This window comes from Pleurodeles waltl, chromosome 4_1, assembly GCF_031143425.1.
Source record: "Pleurodeles waltl isolate 20211129_DDA chromosome 4_1, aPleWal1.hap1.20221129, whole genome shotgun sequence".
NCBI classification, from domain to species: Eukaryota; Metazoa; Chordata; class Amphibia; order Caudata; family Salamandridae; genus Pleurodeles; species Pleurodeles waltl.
Window position 1 is genome coordinate 49,351,380 of NC_090442.1, and position 21,134 is coordinate 49,372,513.

The 21,134-nt window shown below is 44.7% G+C and overlaps 1 protein-coding gene across 1 annotated transcript in view; it reads left to right on the forward strand.

Annotated features, from left to right (window-relative positions):
• Positions 1 to 10,489, forward strand: part of LOC138286972 (uncharacterized) — a 248,419-nt gene extending 237,930 nt beyond the window's left edge. Inside the window, exon 24 of the mRNA XM_069227341.1 lies at positions 8,916 to 10,489. Within this exon, the coding sequence (XP_069083442.1) occupies positions 8,916 to 10,126 (1,211 nt within the window). The 3' untranslated portion in view covers positions 10,127 to 10,489. The remainder of the gene's footprint in view (positions 1 to 8,915) is intronic.
• Positions 10,490 to 21,134: the final 10,645 nt, after the last annotated feature.

The window sequence follows — 21,134 nt, forward strand, 5'->3', positions numbered from 1 at the left end:
TCGACATCGCCAAATGGATGACAGCAAGCCACCTCAAACTCAACTCCAACAAAACAGAAATCATCATCTTCGGCCCCAACAAGACAGTATGGGACGACTCCTGGTTGCCCACCGCCCGTGGACCACCCCCAACACCCTCCACCCACGCACACAACCTCGGCATCATCTTAGACTCATCTCTGTCCATGGCCCAGCAAATCAACACCATATCATCCTCCTGTTTCAACACTCTTCGCATGCTACGGAACACCTTCAAGTGGATTCCCTTAGAAACAAGAAAAACGGCCACCCATGCCCTCATCAGCAGCAGACTGGACTACGGCAACGCCCTCTACGCTGGTATCACAGCCAAGCTTCAGCAAAAACTCCAGTGAATCCAGAATGCAGCCGCACGTCTCATCCTCGGCCTCCTCCGCCACAAACACATCTCCGCTCACCTCAGATCCCTTCACTGGCTGCCCATCAGCAAAAGGATCATCTTCAAAGTCCTTATCCATGCTCACAAATCCCTCCACAACACTGGACCAGCCTACCTTAACGAATGAATAAACTTCCACACACCTACTCGACTTCTCCGCTCCGCTGACCTTGCACTCGCCACAGTCCCCCGCATCCAACGCACCACCTCCGGCGGCAGATCCTTCTCCCACCTCACCTCCAAGACCTGAAACTCCCTCCCCACCAACCTACGCAAGACCCAGGACCTCCTAACTTTCAAAAAGCACCTCAAACCCTCCCCCCCCTTTCTGCGCCTTGAGACCCTAACAGGAGAGTAGTGCGCTTAATACATTTTTTGATTGATTGATGAGTATTCCTTGACTTCTGGCTTAAGATCCATGGATGGATCAGGGCTCAGAGACTGAGTTTCTGGGACTTTAGTAGTTTACGTCATGCTGTTTCTTTGCTCAGCTCAATATGATCAGGTTAAGCGTGACTCTCTATACCACCTGAGCATGTTCTGCGCAGGGAGGTGGACCTGTCAAATTTAGCGGATAAATGCATCCCCGTAGCAGGACATGTTTTGTGGCCTCTTGCTATCTTATGCATTCTCCCCACAATCTTAATGTTCCCTGCTCCTCAGCCAGTGAGTGAGATCATTGTATGGTTGGAATGTTGGGAGTGTTTGTCCTTGGATGAGTGGACAATTGGAGAGAGAAGGGCTGAGCAACCCACAAGTAACCATCATTGTTTGCAACACCATGAAAGCACTGACTGGTGTGACTAGCACATTTTCTAAACATTAGTCCTAGGAGACTCGATCCCCTTAATTATGTTAGTGAAAAACACCTCGCCTGTACAATGTTCATTACCAAAGACTCATTTTGGGGTTTGCAGAGACAAAAACATCATTCTCTCTTTGGAAACAAAGAATTGGAGGGATTGTAATGCTCTCCCTAGCTTTCAGTTTCATACTCTAGGTATCGATGAAGAATTTTGAGCCAAAGATGCATTAGCATTAAGGCAACAGCCGAATTTGACTCAAAGCAGAGATGTGTTGTTCAACTCCATATCCTACTATTGGACAGATCTTCCATGAAGTTCACTGTCTCCGATAGCCAGGCATGAACCCAAAGCAGATGGCATCTTGAGTAGATCGACAGCATTAAAAAAAAGAGACTCCGGAGAGCCCTGAAGCTGCACCATGGGAACAAACACAAGCTGTTGTGGCCAAGGGTTGCAGCATGACTTACCTCTGGGCAGTCTGAGAGAAAAGCTCAGAAAGGATTTCTGCCACTTGGCACTCTGCTTCTTTTTTCTTGTACCTCTTGTGTTTTAAAAGGTACTTCTGCTGGGTTAAAACACTGCAGAAAAGCCTTCTGTTTTCTGCCATGTGTTGAGTCTCTCTGCTCACGGGTTTGGTGGTCTCTACCTCATAACTTCTACCTGCACTATTTGGGAGTTGTACATCCACTGGGAGTGAAGGAGGAGTCAGGACATTAACCTTCCTGGCCAGACTGGAACTGCAGTTGAGACTGCCAACAGGAAGACCTGAGCTCAGCTCCCCTGCGAAAGTCTCCTGAATAACCAGCTGAAGCTTAGCCCTGACCAACTGGCCCTTGTACAGCGACAGAGACTTGCTCGACCTCTTATTTTATGGAAATATTTTTATTAAGATTTGCTGTTGTTATGAACCATACAAACAATACTGATAGCAACTAACTGTGGGACACATCACACAGTTTCATTCTCAACATTATGGATTTAGACAAGCACATGAATCTCCCCAAAAGTGCTCTAGTAGTACACTCTTGGAATCTCTCCTCACTGCTCCTCCCCTTAGAATGGACACCGCCCTCGCCCTCTCTGCGTCATCAGCCGACTCATCTTATGTCCTGGAATTCTTTCGATGGGCCCCACACTGTTGAATTTCTTCAGACAGCCTCTTGGCTTATGCCTTATAGACAAATGTTTTCGCCAGTATACACCAGTCTAGGTTTGCCAACCAGTGCTCCACTGTAGAAACCTCCAGGCTATCCCATAGTTAAACAGTATCCCCCCTTGCCACCATTAGAACAACATTGCACAATAATAAAATGTACTTGGGTAATGTCTTTGGGAGCCTATTACCATTGCAGTTTGGAGGCTCACTTGACTCCGGTAGGGCTGGAGCCACGGGCATCTCTATAGGGTGTGCAACACTGTGCCAGTTTGTCCACAGCTTCTCAAACATGTATCAGTATCTATCGTTCCATGTGGCAAAGTGTGGTCGTCGTAAAGTATGCTGGTGGAGAATCTCAAGCTGCACCAATCGGAGCTCTGCCTAATGGCCACCTCCCCCAAACTTATCATCCTACAGAATTCCTAAATCTCTTTCCAATTTCCCTTTTCACAAAAGTAGAAAGGATTAACTATTGTTTATTAATGTTCTATAAATCTGTGGTCTTGTGTCGGTGCAACGGGCTGCCAAATGTCTATATTCCACCGGCGTCTCGACTACCCCTTCCTGCAGCCTGTCCCCATATCCTGCCAGGGCATGTTTCACCTGTTGGTGTCTATAGCATTGTGATCCTGCCAATTTGTATTGTCTTTGTAGCTCCTCAAAGGGATAAAGCCCCCGGGTATCTCAGATGTCTCCCAGTTTTGATGTCCCCAGCATGTTGCATTGCCTCTGCTCCTCCAACTTGTGCAAATCTGCCGACCAATCTAACTTCTATAAGGATGTTTCTAGTGTCACTTTTCACTCCTTTCCCAACTTCTGTGTGGCCGTCTTCCAGATTTTAACCACCACCTCTGAGGGACTGGGTGCCCAAATGTACCATACAGGTGGCGTAGATAACCCCTTGACCCCATGCGGTGTCTGTTTGGCTATAGAGCCAGCTCTTGCTGAGACTCAAAGGCCAATCCATTCACCACCAATAACTGCACTGACCAGTAGCACAGGTGTATGTTTGGGAGGGCTATACATCACGGGGTTCCTGGTAAGTGTTGATAGAGCTGTTAGTGTGGCACCCCCATCCCATAGTAGCAATCTCATCACTGCATCTACAGGCACTTTATATGGTGTGTTCTGCAGCAAATACAAAAGCCTGGGCAAGGTGATCATTTTGTAGAGGGCTTCACTTCCTAGCAACAAGATAGGGAGTTTCTGCCAATACCCCACATGAGTTTTGTATTCCTCGAGAACCCTTACCAAAGTCAGTCTCTAAAACTTCCTCCTGGTCAAGCGTTACAAATCCATCCCACGTCAAGCATAGGGAACAATCCCAACCCACTGGGGGTTGCCATGGAGTGGTCAGGAACACAACAGACTTGTGCCAATTAATGCAAACCCCTAAATACCTTCAATATATGCCTAGGATCTCTAATATTCGAGGTATCAAATGAATTGAGTCTGTCAATATAAGCAAGAGATCGTCAACATAGAGGGAGATCACATCTTCCAAGCCCAGGGACTGCCTTATCACAGGAGTCTGAGCATCCACTCTCAGCTGTTTCGCGAAAGGCTCCACTGCCAACGCGAACAGCAGGGAAGAGAGCAGGCACCCCTGCCTTGTCCACCTTCCCAGCTCAAACTCTCACAGCACACTCCATTGACTCTAACCCATGCCAAGTGTCCAGTGTAGATGAGTCGAGTCCAAATCCAAAACTCTGGCCCAAACCCAACCTTATGCAGGATCGCCAGTAAGTAATGCCACTCCACCAAATCAAATGCCTTTTCAGCATCTCACGCTGAGGATCAGTTTTTGTTTCAAACTTTCCCTTCTTACCAGACATCCAAACAGCTGCCTACGATTGCGTTGCGTGGATATCAAGGGTTTAAAACCCAACTGGTCTGGGTCTATTAGCTTGTCTATGACCTGGGTCAGGCAGTTCACCAGCACCTTCTCAAAATCTTCACTTCAAGATTAGGCAAAGTGATGGGTCTATATGAGGCATACTGCTCTATCGGTTTACCTTCTTTGTAAATAAGTACTGTAGCGGCCAACCTGAGATTCCGCACCAGAGATCCCACTCACGCAAGGCTCTACATAAGGCTCTACACAACTAAGGACCCGCGTACATTAACCACCACCAACCGTCGAGAAGAGTACGCTCTGCCTCCCTTTCACTTGCTCATACTCCCTGCTTATACTGAAGCAGAAGTGGAACAGCCTCCCTACACACCTCCAAACCATCACCTCACTTCCGGAATTCCGAATGGCCCTCAAGACCTGGCTACTCAAATAAGCCCCTGGGACCTGCAAGCGCCTGGATACCCCATCAAGTGATTAGTCGCGCTTTATAAATCCTGATTGACTGACTCTCCTTGCCTCATAGCACATATCCTGAAGAGCTTCCACTTCTTTACTCTTCAAGCATTTGACTGGCTCGGCCTCTTGATGTAACATGCCTGCAGTACTTTACCCAGAATTAAGCATAGGTTCACTCCTGCAGTGCAGTGGCACCCAACACCTAAAGTAGTAGCTTGGCTTGACTGTGCAACAAAGTCAGCAGAGCATCAGTGGATTCCATCTCTGCTTTCAAACGTGTTGAACCTATTCCTTGAACCATGACAAATGAATCCAGCAGAAACAGCTTGTCTTGTGCCAGGGGGAATGGCCTTGGCACCTTTACCAGCGTTAATCACACCACTTTCATTGGACTAGTGAGTGTGGTCTTCACTGTAATGGGGGCCTAGGAGGTGTTGGGCAGCTGTGAGTGGGGTGCTTATCTATCACAACAAAAGAAAGTTTGCTCAGAACAGCGCACAAGGGTTAGACTCTACACTATAAAATCTTCTTGCTAATGATGAAATTGGCAAACCCTCTAAATGAAATGAAAGTAATTTTGTTCACAGCGGGTCTTTGTACCACTGGTGGCACACAGAGTGGAGAGCAGCACTTGTGGCCGTTCCTCACCAAGATACGCAAAGTTTATGAGGGTTGTCTGCTGCGAGCAGTCAGTGACAGGATGTGCAATACAGGAAGTATCATAAGCTGCCCAAGCTGAAGGAAGAAGAGGCTGGAGAGAAAGAACTGCACAAAACATCAAGAGAAATATCCAAGTTAGGATATCACTGAGCACCAGAGAAGCAGGTTCTGATCCACACCGCTCAGCAACAATAAAGGTAACTGGCTAGGGAGCACAAATGCGATGGGGTGTTTCACTTGCTTGTTACAGGTGCTCAAAGGCTCTGGAATGAGAGCTATAGACAATTTTATCCCTCCTGCCACCAGTGAAACCAGCTTAGTTGTGAATATAGAAGAGCGTTGTGGTTTGGAAAATATTTTTTGTATTGTAAGCAAATAATATATGATCCAGTAAAGTAAATGAGTACTGTAAGAGGCCCCATAAAGGTTGGAAAGCATTGAGTATAGACAGACCAGTGACTGGTTGTGTGGAAGAGACAGAGAGAGAAACACATATTTATGTTGCGTACAGTCTGACAAAGAATAGGAAAGCTGAAGGTGAACTATGTCACTGACTCATTTGTGCCAGGCAGGATGTTTGGTGATTTCACAATCCTCCCCGGTTCCAAGAAGGTCTTTCTAAGGGTACAAAGAGCTAAAGCCAATTCACTCACACTTGTTTCAGATTTTCAGAAAGTGGGCTGGAGATTGTACTCCTTACAGCTATATAATGGCAGAGGCCCAAGGAACAGAGGATTGGGAATTGAGAAGGATTCAAAGGTGGGGAAAGGGATATATTGGCTTTACAGGAGACTGTTTTGCCGACCTTGTGAGAAAGTAGAATGTCATTTACAAAAGAGGTCTGGAAGGGCTGATCATAATGGCTGAAGCTGCCTGGCTGGAAGCAGTGTGGGAGAGCTCCATATACTGTAGACCCTGCTAGACTATGATGAATGTCCTCTGCATGGGACAGCTACCTCTTTCCTGACTGAATGTTAAATTGGTATCCAGACTCTTGTTTTAGCCCCAGTGTTGTGCTAATCTGGCATGTACGCAGAGAAAGAGGCCAGCCCCTGCCCATCTGAGGCCCATGATCTGTTCTGTAACCTATAGGGATGCACCAAGCATCTCTGACAGGCAATGGATCACTGTGCTCTCCTTGGCTATGTCATAAAGCGGTCGTGGCAGCACACCATGTTTTCTGAAAGCAGTGCAAAAATATATTTTTCTCTTTCTCAACGAAAGCGTGGTCTACTAATCCCACTGTAATAAAAGGTTTACTTTTTGTGAGACCCAGAAACCTCTGCTATCAGTTTATATGCATGTCAATCATTTGGAGTTAGTCAAGCATGTGTAGTGAGTGTGTGGCACAGATATGATGGTAGGACTTTGTGCTTGTGTGTATATGTCAGAGTACTGAAGCCAATGGGAGATCTATTTTGGATGGCTTTGGTTTAACATGGCACAAGATGAAGGGTGAGGATGGCTCCCCCAGACAGGGGGAAGTGTATCGGCTACATTAGTGTCGCTGGAGGGAGGAGACCCAGACATTGAAGAGAGCAGCATGGAAACAGGTCTCTCTTTATAAATTCCACGAGGGGCCTACTTGCAAGGTTTCTGCTGATGATTTCTTCATGAGTACTGCCATTTGGTAGGTGGTGAATGTGACGGGTAGGGCTACAGTATTTGTTGTTCAAAGTGCAGAAGTTTCTTTGGCCAGGTCTGCCCATTTAGTCTGTCACTGATTACTGCTTCAGGAAGGATGATGAGCCATGAACTCACACTTCAGTGTTCCTTGCTCGGAGCCAGCTCTGTTGCTATCTGCTGTGAGAGACATCGCTTTGCACAAAGAATGTGTCTGGAAAGCAGCCACGAAATGACATTTGGACGAAATGCACCCCAACCAGGTCTGAAGATTTAGACAGTGAGTCCACCTCACTTTTTCCAGTCCCAAGAAGAAGAGATTGCTCTGTAGAGTACTAGAACAACTGCTGTGTAACCAGGCCTGGTGTCTGGCTCACAGCCTGTCTCCAGGAATTGAGGGGACATCCCCCGACATTCTCACTTCCTCATAGAAGGGCTGATAATCTGCATGAAACCCTAAACGCCTGACTGCATGGTGAGAGAGGAATAGTGCCTGGTCCTTCGGGAGGATTGACTGTCCAGGAGTAGATGCTCAGCATTTGCCCATCATGGAAAACCCAGATGAAGAGGTCCACCCAGTTTCTCTGTGCAGTTTCCAAATGAAATGTATCAAACCCAGCAGCCTGCCACAAGCTTGAGCTATCAGTACTACTCCTGCTGCTCAAGAAAACGAAGGCCACGTCCTGCCAAAATTTAAGCCAGGATCTGCCCAGGGGCCGCAATTGCCACAGAGACTTCATTGCAAAGAAACTGGTACATTCAATAACCATCCTGCAGCCAGCCATGAAGGCCACAGCTATCGAAGATTAGAGTGACCGACAGACATGCCTTGTGAGCCCACTACATAGACTCTGATCCAAACAACACTGCAGCTATCGCAAAGAGAGAACGAGTGCCTTAAGTGTGGTAGTGCATCCCAGCCCCCTGAACCCCCTCCCAACTTTTCCCCCATTCCCCCCTCCTTCATATAACCTGAAGTGCAATGCAACCAAGAGCAGATCAAGATGGGGCTAGCCCTGCATACAAGGACAGAGACTGACGTAAGTGGTAAGTCTGCTGTGCTGTTTAAGACTTTTTTTTTAACAAAGGGTTGAAAGAGACATTGAACTGAGGTGCTCCACTAGTGAGTGGGGTTGCTTTGAGTTCTCCAAACTTGTGTCTAATCCTTGCCTACTCCAAATAGGATTAGGAACTTTAAAGACAGAAACTCAACCATAGCAGGAAGGAGAGGGGTGCTATAAAGAGAGGAGGGAGTAGCACTTCATTTGGGAGGTTCCACTATATTCAAGTCTGTATTATGCTCTCATTGTGTTGTGTAGTATTTAGTTTTGCTTTCTGACTAATATACTTTCTTTTTCCACTAAAGAAAATCACTCAGTTGGGTAATATTTTATTGTGTCTGATGGTTGGCTGTTGAGTTCTGAGCTTCTCTCTCTCTGTCACTGTGTCTCTCCCCCTCTGCTACTTACCCCTGCTATCCTGAGAGTCAAGTGTGAAAGTATTGTACCTAGCTCTGTTTGTGGAATCAAGGTCACCGGTGACAAACAACATCAACTACCACGATTGGGGCCCAGTAGCCACTGTCTGTCCTGTGGCGCCTGAGTGATCTGACAGACTGCTCTACTCTTACTGCAACTGGATTGCCAATCATTTGTGTGTCACAAGATTGCACAATACCAACCAATTCCCTCGTTCAGGGATTCATGTGTGTGGGTAAAAGTCCTGGCTTTGTCCTTTGGCAGGGCTAATTGATAGCACTTTACATTAGAGGACTGTCCAACTTGTGTCTATCAATGGAAAATGTGAAACTTTCATTTGAGTAGAACCTCAATATCTTCCTGTAAAGAGACTTTGCAAAATTGACATGTAGCATCACAGCTCTGTTTGTATTATTAAACAATTTCTAATCTTTAAACTTGCGTTTTTTATTTTATTCTGCAGTACAACAATTGGCGACGGGAAAAATTAACAAGAAAGAGTCCTATACATGCTCTGAATGCAAGATGAACTTTACTCAGAAATCCATATTAAAAAAACATCTAAAAATCCACAGAAAGCAAAGATTATTTCCCTGTACTGAGTGTGAGAAGCGTTTTTTCAAAAAAACAGATCTTGTGGCGCATCAGAGAATCCACGAAGGTGTGAGACCTTTTCAGTGCAATGAGTGTGGGAAAAGTTTTACTCACCGTGCAACTCTTTTTCATCACCGAAAAACACACATAGGAGTGAGGCCTTTTCCCTGTACAGAGTGTGAGAAGAGATTTATCAGTAAGGAGGCTCTTGAGATGCATCAGAGAATCCACTCAGGGCTGAGACCTTTCCCCTGTACTGAATGCGGAAAGAGCTTTACTACACAGTCATATCTTAGACAACATGAAAGAAGACACACAGGTGTGAGGTCTTTTCACTGCTCTGAGTGTGAGAAGAGCTTTGCTCGTAAGTCACATCTTCTAAATCACCAAAGAACACACACGGGTGCAAGACCTTTCCAATGCACTGAGTGTGACAAAGCTTTTGCTCAAAAATCAAATCTTTATCAGCACCAAAAACTACACACAGGAAAGAGACCCTTCCCATGCACCGAGTGTGAGAAAGGATTTATTAGTAAGGCAAGTCTTCTTGAGCACCAACGAATACACACGGGTTTGAAGTCCTTTCACTGCACCAAATGCGACAAAAGTTTTACACAAAGGCCTAATCTCCTACGGCATCAAAGAATCCACACAGGACTGAGGCCCTATCACTGCAATGTTTGTGGAAAAAGCTTTAATCATAGGTCAACTTTTGTTTCTCACGAACGAATACATTTAGGAGTGAAACTCCATCAGTGCACAGAGTGTGAGAAAAGCTTTACTCGAAAGTCAACTCTTGTAGTTCATCTAAGAGTGCACACAGGGGTGAAGCCCTTTCACTGTACCGACTGTGAAAAGACCTTTTCTCAAAAGATCAACCTTATTCAGCATCAAAGAATACACACTGGAGCGAGGCCATTTCACTGCAGTGAGTGTGAGAAAACCTTTGCTCGAAAGTTGAATCTTGTGAAGCACAAAATGACACACATGGCAGTGAAGCAGTTTCATTGCAGCGAGTATGAGAAAAACTTTACTGAAAGGTCAGGTCTTGCAAACCACCAAAAAATACACACTGGATGAAGACCATTTTCAGTCTGAAATGGGACCTTTTAGAGCTTGTGTGAATCCACAAACGCTAAGTCTGTTTTGATGCCCAGCACAGCGTCATAATTTTACACTGAAAGCTGATATATACATATATATATATATATATATATATATTGTCTTGCAAGGTTCGAACATGAATTCTATTACTGTATATTATGTTGGTATTTTTGTATTCATTTAAGACACGCAATGTCCCTTCATTGGATCTCTTCCACTGCCTTAAAAAGTGACCTTTGCATTCTTGAAAGCCTGAAATGATGATAAAGTTACACTACAGCAGAATTGCCTGCCACATATTTTTTTATTTATGTAAATAAATGAACTTTTCAGTGTTAATTCATTTTATTCAACAATATTAGACAAGCTGTGGTTTTTTGTTTGTTTTTTTGACCCACTACTGTGTGGATCACACTCTTCTGTCATTGCGGTGCAAAACGTTTGACACCAGAGGATTTAATAACACACCAATAAAATGGACACAGTAAAATGAACGTCCATCTATCTCGCACTATATTTCTCTTGGATACAAATTTTATGCCAATCCAAAGCCTAAATTGATCCCTCAACAAACACCCAAGGCCATTTTCTATAAATGTGTCACAAGCACAAACAACAGGGTAATACATTTGCAGTGTAGGTCTATTTCCCATTAGAAATGAGTGAAGCAAACATGTTTAGGTGCAGTCTATACATACTTACTTTTGTGGAAGCAAAATAATGGAAACAAATTGTTAACCCCTTACACTCTGTGTCTGTTTGTACTTCATCAGGAGTGTGGAAAGATTTTTTTTTTTTTAAAGAAGAAAACCTGGTTTACTTTTGTTAAGAGGAAATATAAATAGGTTAAAATTGGTCTGATCTATTTTATACCCTGGTTCAAACTATGAGTTGGTCTACTTGTTGAACCAGTGTAAATCCGAGCCAGAGATCAGTTTTTTTGGTGACAACTTGAAAATATACAACTCATGATGAACATCTGAAGTTACAGCTCCAATATGCAACAATCTCTCCAACATAAAAATTAAGTTTGATACTGGGAAATATAAAAAAGTAATAATTAGAGATGTTATAGAACATCCATCTGTAGAATACTTTTTAATATAAATGAATTGAAGTGAGCTGGGGGTCACAAATATATTGCAACAGGCTATGGGTTAAAAGTAGATCCTCAGTAAAGCCTGGGAATGTGGCGGGGAAGGGGCGGTGAAGATAAAGATGTCAGCGGTGGGGGTAAGATTGTCAGTGATGACAGATCTCATAGGATAACAAAGGCCTGGTGCTGCCAGTATTTAACACAATTAAGCATGTGTAATCAGGCACTGGGTGTGTCATCAGCTCCATTGTCTCATCTGTGAGATTCCAACATCATTCTTTTTTGAAAATTCAATAAAAAAAACTAAAGTTAATTCTAAATAACAGATACAAATGTTAGCAAGAAGTGGAATATGAGATTACAATGAATACAGAAGATCTTCTGTGTTCATGTGAATAATGCAGGATAAAGTCCAATCTTTTGTTCATTGTTATCCTGCGATTCAGGGCCATGAATCTCCTGATGTATTGCAATACCTTGATCACTAATTCTTCATACAACCATCACTCAATCGCTTTGTTACCTAGGCAGTGTATATTATGCCCACTGGAGCATGGATTCACAGTCGCCTTTAACAGCGCAGTGAAAAGAGGCAGAAGGGCCATTTAGGGACACTTTGTACCCTGGCTGAGCGAATGGCTGAAAGAGAGAGAATCAATAGGGGTTCTAGTTGTTGCATTATTCTGAAAATAAATGTATAGTGGCACCAAGGAAGTGCAAGAGTGACTGCACAGAATTGTCCCTGTTTCTTTATAGGACTAACAGTCTTCTGGAGTTCACAGTATAGTCCATGGGTTTCTAGAAGCAATTAAAAGAATGTAGCCAGGTAGAGAAAACAAATCTTACAGACTACATTAGGGATGCTGCAAAATCCTGTTGCAGTCATAAAAAAAAGTTAAACATACATAGGCCATCTGACAAATAATAAAAGGAGCTGCCAAAAGCTAATTCTAATTCCTAATTAAATCTAAATGTACCTCATTGCACTTCTGTGATGCTCCAGAATCTGTAATAATGTCCCCAAACAGAAATAATAGAATTTGCAGATGCCAAATAACTAAATCAGGAGTCTGACAAAACAGAAGCTGCATTCAGATTGACTAGTGCTGGTTTGAGGTTAGCTATCTCCTGGTTTGAGAGTGTGCAACAGCTCCAGCGTAGTGACATAAACTTGTGCATGTAGGTCTAAAATATCCATCCAAGAAGTGTAGGTTTTTCGACAACCATCTGTAACCCGTATCCCCAGGGCCTGATGGGCTTGCCTGCAACTGTGCAGAAATATCTTTGAATGAGAGCGCCCTGATCAAGAGAGTGAAAACACAGCACAATTTTACCTTGTGTAACTTGTGTAGCTAGATGACATGCTTGTTACAATATTTTATTTCTATTTGTAATGTGCACATATCACCCGGGAGAGTATCCTGGTGCTTGTGAAGTGGGGAGTGCTGGCCTGTCTGGGGGGGATGTGGCCTATAGGAAGAGCCAGTTTTTCAGTTTCTTCCTGAATTCAGAAACAAAGCTGGTGGCTCTGACTTGGTAGGGGAGATTGTTCCAGGTTTTTGGGGCGATGCAGGAGAAAGCTCAACCTCCGGGTCTGGCCTGGCGTTTGTGGGGAACGTGAACAAGGAACAGGTTAGCTAAGAAGAGGTGTATGCTGGGTCTTAACTGTGTAGTTCTTTGTAGATGTATGAGGAGTTTCGAAAGGGAACCCTTGTGGATAGGGTGCCAGTGGAGGTCTTTGTGGTGGTTAGATATTTGAATGCAGTGTGGTAGTTTGAGTGTGAGTCTTACAGCTGCTTTCTGTATAACTTGGAGTCTTTTGAGGAGTTGGGCAGTAATGACAACATAGAGGGTGTTGCAGTAGTCAAGCCTGCTGGTTTCAAGGTTATGCATGACGGATCTGCAGGTGTCCATAAGAAGCCAAGGCTTTCCTGAAACTTTAGAGGGTGTGGAAGCAACCTTGTTGACTTGATGGGTCAGGTAGATTCGGCTGTTGCTCACGATGCCCAGGTTCCCGCTAGCATTGGATGGGCAAGGAGAAGGGCGTAGCTCGGTGGGACACCAGCCTCGGCATCAGAGAAAGGTGTCTTTGCCAAAAAGTACCTCTTCTGTTTTGACAATGTTGAATTTGAGGCAGTTTCTTTTTATTCAGTGTGCTTCTAAGGATATGCAGTTACTGATGTTTGCTTAGGTAGTGGAAATAACCTTTGATAAGGAGAGGTCCACTTCTGTTCGCCGTGCTTGTGTCTGACCTCAATGCATGCTTGCAGCTCCGGCTCATCCCAGGACTCGCTGCTGGCCCGCCGGCTTGCACCAGGACTTGCATCAGGAGTTGCTCTTCAACCTTTAGACTGATTGACTGTCTCATTCCACCCCAGCAATCTCCGAGTTTTGTCTGCTCGCTTGTGTGGTGAACAGGACCTCAGCCCACAGAGTCTGGAAAGGAATGCCACGCTATCAAGTAACTCTTGATTTTGAAGGGGGGGGGGGTGGGAGAGTGGAATCAGCGGTGGCAGTATCACTATAAGAACAGGGGATGAAGGACGAAAGTTGTGGGGGGATGGGGGGTCAGTGGTGGCAGTATTGTGGCAGTGCCACTGTAAGAAGAGGGGGTGAAGGAAGAAAGTTGTGGGGGGGGGGAAATCAGTGGTGGCAGTATTGTGGCAGTGCCACTGTAAGAAGAGGGGATGAAGGAAGAAAGTTGTGAGCCCCCGATGCTGACATCAAGCATAAGGAGCCCGTACCACGGCAAGGCGGCCCTCCAGCAACAACTGGACTCAAGTCAGTTGGTGGAAGCAACTTAATTTAAGCCATGTTTAAGCTTAAGTGTAAGTAATTTAACTTAAGTTCAAGCTACTTAAGCTACCTAACCTCCACCCCTGCACAGTTCAGCAAGCTATATCTGCCATCGCCTGGACCCACCAGGCTGGTAGTTCTTGTAAGCATCCTGCAAGACTTTCGCAAGAATTTTATGACCAGTGTTTCCCCTGTGCCACCTCAGGTTAGCTCCAGTTTCCTCACAGCAACGACGAAGGGTGGCCTGAACTAGCTCAGAGTTCACCCCCAGACTCATTATATGGGTGTGGTCAGCCATCAGTCGCCATTGCATCTACTGCCACCATACATAACACTTAATGCCTCATATAATAGTATAACATTGATTGGTGGTGAGGTGTGCAGTCTGAGACAGACGGACGTTGTTGGTGAGAGAACCCGTGGCAATAGACGTCAGGCATTAGGAGGGAGGGGCACAGGATTACCTGTGGCATTCGTGCAAAGCTCCCTTTCAGCACTGTAGACTTCTATAGACTCCTGCCCTGTCTTCGGTCTCTGCCTCCCTGATTCTGACCCATTCGACTAACAGATTTCTCATGGTTTGTGGGTCATACACATAAGTCAGGATTGCCACTGAGAGAATGTGGCTCCCTTCTATTACAGGCCACAACAAGAATCAAAAGGGTAAAGACCTTGAAGAAAAAACTCCGCAAAATACACACAAAGGGGCTTTGATCCCCCTGCTACGCTACTGAGCAAAGCAGGTCCCTTTCCAACAGGGATTATTACCACCACCCCACAAATGCTTCCCTTATTGGAAGTAGGACCAGTGCAGTCAAACTGCTCCAACCAAGGTAATCACATCAGGTCTTACTTTAAGGGTGCTCCTAGGGACCCCCAGCTTGAGACAAGCTTATGTGAGAGTCAAAAGAAGCACAAAACAAGTCCCACTGAGCAGAAAATGGAGGAGGTGTTAGCACCTTGGGAGGTAACCAGTGACCTGGACCTGCTTCGTCAACATCATCAGTAACATCTAGTGGGAAAGAGCGGGATGCGATGGTCAGTGAAGTCCCAGTATACCCACTTTGACCCACCATAATAGTAGAAAACAAGATCAACGGTGTATGTGCAGCAAAAATAGAATATTTTGGAAATCGCTCCAGTAAGAAAGAAACTCAGACGCCAGCAAAGGAGGCAAGTATTAAGGAGCCAGTAGAAATGTCAATACAAATGCTAACTTCAACGACTCCAGAAGCGAGGCAAAACTTCTGAGAGATGATGTTTTAAACAAGTCCATAACAGACCAAGAGCTCCCGCTTGCCTTGGATTTATTTGACCATTAATGGAGCTCTTTGTATGAAAAACTCCAAGGAACTGCCGGCCACCCCTTTCAATCCACCTAATTCTTCTGAAAATCAAGAATGTCCGAACCAGCAAACCGAATATAATAAAGAGCCGTGGGGCCAACTGGAGAGGACACTGATGGTGACCGGTCAAGCAACAATTTTGCACACTGATAAACTTGGCGTGCAAATCTCTGTACTGCAGGCATTGGCTACTTACACAAGAGCAATAGACTTGAAACTGGAACAATTAAACAATCATATCACTAAAGCACGATCATCAATAGCTAAAGCACTAGAACCATTGTGCTACTGTATGCGCTTAATGGATAAACCAGCTAGCCTCCCAGAAACTATGTCCAGTTTAATTCAGGATTTAAAGAGCAATGTTGCAATGTAAAAAGAGCAAAATCCTGTTTATAGGAGCCAGGAATCAGAGACTCCAGAGGGGAGAAATGACTTGCATGTGAACCAGAACATCATGGAAGAACTCGTTACACAAACTGTCTAAAAATAATTGAAAGTCTACTTTCAGAAGAAAGAGGATAAGTCAACAGAGGGCTCTAAAGCTCATCCAGTGCTTTCTGGAGAAAAATAAACAATTAAAAAAAATAATTAAAAAAGGGTCAAAATCCCATCAATATAGTAAGCAGCTTCTTTCCTCTGTTTAAGCAGGTTGACCTAGAGGGGGTTGCATCTGATGAACTGGAACAGGCAGAGGATTTTAACATTGTCAATAACAACGGACAGAACACCACCCAAGTGTCTCATAGAAAAATCAAGTAAGTCTCCCATGGAGAAAACTAATACTTCTTAAGTGCTGGAGAGAAAAATCTACTAAGCCTCAACCAAAGAAAAGTGACCCTGCCCGAAGGCTGGAAGGAACGCGCGAAGAAATCAGACGGCACGCAGCATAGCACCTCAGTACTAACCCAGGCTGAAAAGTTAATCATCGAAGGAAACAACAGTAATAATAGTGAACTGCACGCCGCTCATCCAGGTATGGTAAAGTTCCCTCTGTCTGGGCCAACAATGTCTGCCACACCTATATTGACAGAGATGCAGCTTCTCAGTGGGAGTGCCATTAATGGAGCACCAACTGACTGGAATAAGACAGAGATGGAATTAAGAGAAACGGAGTGTCGCTAAAGGAAACTGGGCCCTAATAAGAGCATTTCCAAGCACAGCAGCAGGCTCAGGAGTGCCAGGCTCACTTGCGGGTACCAGAACATCATCAATAGCTTGTTAACTGATGAAAGAGTCCAGTCTATTAATTTTGTACCCCGAGTATCCAACGCAGGGTAAAGATCATATATTAAATAGGGGAATCTGTTACAACTATTCTCTGCACTACCAGCCCTTGAGAAAATCTCCTTTTCTGAGATTCGTTCAGCAACATTTAGGAGGGGGGAAATTGGAGACATCAATGAATGAGTGACTCTCATATTGTCCGGCAGTGAGATCAAAGCCAAAGTACTATCTCACAAAGCGGTTCTTGAAGCATGTGGTATCCAGATAAGGACCCCTCCAGTTATCTGATACCCAGAAGTGTCCTCTGGACTGGCCCAGAAGGGGCAGTCATCAATGCAAAAAGGGTCATAGGAATGTCCTGGACTACAAGACTCTGATCCATCCTTCAGGACGCTAAAGACCCTGAATTGATTGGCAATCCCTTCTAAGGCATATCGATTCCAAGATGCTTTGTGATCCCAGAGTACACCAGCTACACCATTTTTTTGGCAACCTAATAATGATCAATGCCCCTAACATTGAAAGCTTTCCATGCACTGGTGGCTCAAATCATAACTCAGACTCTGTCTTAACAATTCTTTCCTGAAATGTCAGAGGCTTGAACAACATACTTAAAAGACTTGACTTTTTAAAAGAATTCAACAAAATTAGATATGTCTTCAAAAAACCTGGCAGCGATCATCGTGCCCCTGGTAAAATCACAATGAATACCAGGCCCCAGCCGAACCATCGGAAAAAGGGGGCCATCTGTCAGGAGGAGTGGAAAGATACATACAAATTAACTAGGTAGTTGAAGTCACATTATCACATAGAGGAGAAGGTGATCTTGTTATTATCAAATTACATTCCTCCCCCATTGTTCCGCTGGCACCACCAACAATAATCATTGGAAATGTCTATATAAACCTGCACCACACAAAGAAAAAAGCCTATCAAAACTCTGTATTGGTGGGATCACAAAACAGTTTACTGTCCTATCCCGACACGCTGTGGCTCCTCACAGGCAACTTCAACTCAGATTTGCTGGTGCAAACACTCAAGCCCCCGTGGCAACAAGTAGAGGACTCTCAGATGGGAATCCCCACAATAATTTAGAATAATTTCAGGGAAGTACAGGATGACTTCCAGCTGGCCAGCACTCTGAACAGTTTAGGATTCTGAGCAATGAATGGCAGATTTACAACTAATCAACCTGCTTCATCTCGGGAAACGAAAAATGAATATTGGACCATATTTGAATAACAACCGCCCACTTTCAGAGAACAAAACTTTCAAGTTGAGTATATTGGCGACGGTGACCATGCAATGCTTCGGTACCAAATATTGGTGAGACCATGATGTTTTGTGGTTGTAGATGTTCTAGAAATTCCTACCTAACCCTTTGTCTATATGAGAGCATATTGGTTGTAACCCTCTGCCTGACCTGATCCAAGGGATTAGCCCCAGCCCCATACCTGGATAGAATATCAGGAATCAGTCTGTCGTGTAGATGGCAATCCTCCCAGGAAGCTGGCAGCTGCGTGTCACACAGCATGTGTCCCAGGATCATTGTGGCCGGAATGCCCTCTACCCTCCTTGGGTCAGTGTGCTGTTTCTATAATAAACCCATACCACACTGGGACTATAGTTCTGATGGAATGCTGCGCCTTGGTGATAGAAGATGTCTCCTGGACTGGCAACTCTAGTTAGCATATTGTGTATCTTCCTCCATAGCCTTGGGCAGAAAGTACTGATTATATCTGTTGTGCAAAGGCTAAGCTAAATGAGCAACCTGTTCAGTGCTTTTCTAGCATAGAAGCAAACTGATAAAATGTAAAAGCCTTTACTAGAAAGCAGCCTTGCTAGCAGGAATAAAACATGAACTGTAAATGTAAAACTAAGCTAAAACAGGGTTGACCAACCCGGGTTGTAAAAGGGTCCTCACTTCAACTTCTCTGCATCCATCACTCCTCTATGCGACAGCACTCTACTCTAAACCACTGCACTCTGCGCCAATCTACTCAACATCACTGTACTCTACGCCACTTCACTGTAGGTCAGTCTGCTCCACTCTACGACATTACACTTCACTCTGTGCCACTCCACTCTGCTTTACACCTCTCCACTCTACAACACTTTATGCCACTCCTCCCTATAACACTCTACTCCGCTCTACTACCTTCCAGTCTATGACACTCTGCTCCCTTCACAACACTCTACGACACTCTACGCTACACCACTCTGACACTCTACGACATTCTGCTTTTGCATAGGCAAGACCTTTTGGCTTTGCCTATGCTTGTTTTATATGTTTCCCCATATAGTCCAAGCCTGAAAGAATCATAGGTACGCCATTTGGTAGTATCCCAATAAACCAGGCGGGCCAACTCTTTCACCAACCCCTTATCCGAGGCTCCATTAATATGTTCCTAGAAACTTTAGCTCGTTTAACATTTCAGACAAAGGCTTCTATCGTTTTTTTAGCAGTGTGACTATATTTTCCCTCGGGGTAGGAGTCGGCATAGCTTGGAATAAATAGAGGAGTTGTGGCAAAAAAAGTCATTTTAACCGTGGCTATCTTACCTAACCACTAGAGCAGTAGAGTGCTCCATCTGGGTAAATCAGTTGTTATTTCACTCTTCAGCTTCACTCAGTTAGCCTGTAATATCTCTGATGAAGAGGGTAATATCTTTATACCTAAATCCGCTTGTGATGGATAGCCCATTAAAGGGAAATTCGTTTCTCAGTTGAGTTACTTCTTCTTGTGCCAGGGACCTATTTACCCTTGTTAACCCTAAACCCAGCTCTCTGTTCAAAATATTGTAAATGGTGATTAACTGATGCCAAGTATTCATTGAGTCATTAGGCTCAGCCACGCAAGCAGGGTAGCATTTTTATCAGGAGAAGTGAAGGATCGTTGGGTACCAACCCTATGGATCCGTGCAGGTTCAGAACTTTCCCTGACAGAAAAGTTTGGAAAATGCATGATTTTAGGCAAAGTTTGAGGTTTGCAGGGCTTTGGAAGTAAGAAAACCTTGTGGGATCTGCCCAAGGCATACTACCTTGACTTCTCCAGGGGTCTAGTTTTCAAAAATGTCTGAGTTTGGTAGGTTTCCCTTGGTGCTGGCGAGCCCAGGCCCAAATAGTGTAGCTGTGCCAATTTCCTGTGTCTCCATGTTACATTTTGGGGCTTTATGTGTCACAGGCATATTGGGGCTAAGCTGTCCCAAAGCGAGCAAAAAGACTGTAGTGACTGTTCTTCGTTGGCAGCTAGCCAGCCAGCCTGATGCCTGGGAGGGTCATCTCCACCCTTTCCCCTAATTGTTTTCTGACCATTTCCCCCCCTGCGGAAAGAAGTGACATGCTCCATCATTGGGTAACCTGGGCATTACTGCATACCCAGGGTGTGCTACTACATTAGTAAGTAGCATCTTTCATGATCTATTGTTACTGAAGTGGTGCTTTAAAACTATCTAAGGCTCATCATGTTGCTCTCTTTATTAGTGAGAGTTCCTTCATACGGGTAAAGGGAGAGGTGAGGGGAATGAGCTATAATGCATCACACTTCATAATATATGTGTGTATACGCCTCCTCGGCTTAGGCAGTACCCAGAGTACCCGGCGATGAAGCGCGCTACTTGAGTAAGTGGGTGAGAGCTTTACAAAAACATAGGACGCCCCTAGCTTCATAGATTCCCTTAAAAGAGGCCCTCTTCCATAACTGGTTTGCACGTATATTTAGAGAATTTAGACTCTCTCATATTAAATAATGAGAGGACTATTTATGGGTTTGCATCGCTCTTCTGCCACGCAACGTGGTGCAAGAGAGACACAAACTTCATATGTGAATTATGAAGCCTCCCGAGGCCACTTTAGGTGGCCATGAGTGGCTCCATATATCTGGAGTCACGTAACACAGTGCAAATCGCTGCGTTGCATTACTCTGCTCTGGGAAGCCATTCCATGGGTGTTGCGTGGGTGTTCCCATGCAACTCCCATGGTTTTTGACACATTTAAGATTTACTGGAACTGGTAAACGTGGGAATGCGCAAAAAAGATACAGCTCCCACGATGGATGTAACGAGGAGAAATATCCTTATTTCTCCTCATTACGTCCTCTTTTTATGGGTGTTACATTCCGCAGCGCACATAGACAGAGGAATTTGCCTCTCAGGAATGTTTTGTGCAGGAAGGTGCCTCTTGTGCACAAAACAATCCCCCATGCAATGCAGGCAGTCTTCCACCATGGTGCAAGGGTGCCTGCTTTGGTGCTAGGCAGCCAAAACGGGCCAAGCACAGGGGAAAATGCCGGAATGTGCCATATACTTTTAAATACAGCATATTCCTGCCCTTTTCCTGTCACACACAGAAGCGCAGCAAGGTGACTTGCTGAGCTTCACTGCATGTCTTTCTCATAAATCTGCCCCTAAGAGTGTTACTATCTATATGTTTTCTTTGGCTCCATCTCTGGTGGTTTTCCAAGGACGAGCCATTGTTAGCCCTCTTCTAGGCCTTCCTTTGGCCCTCGGTACCTTCATTT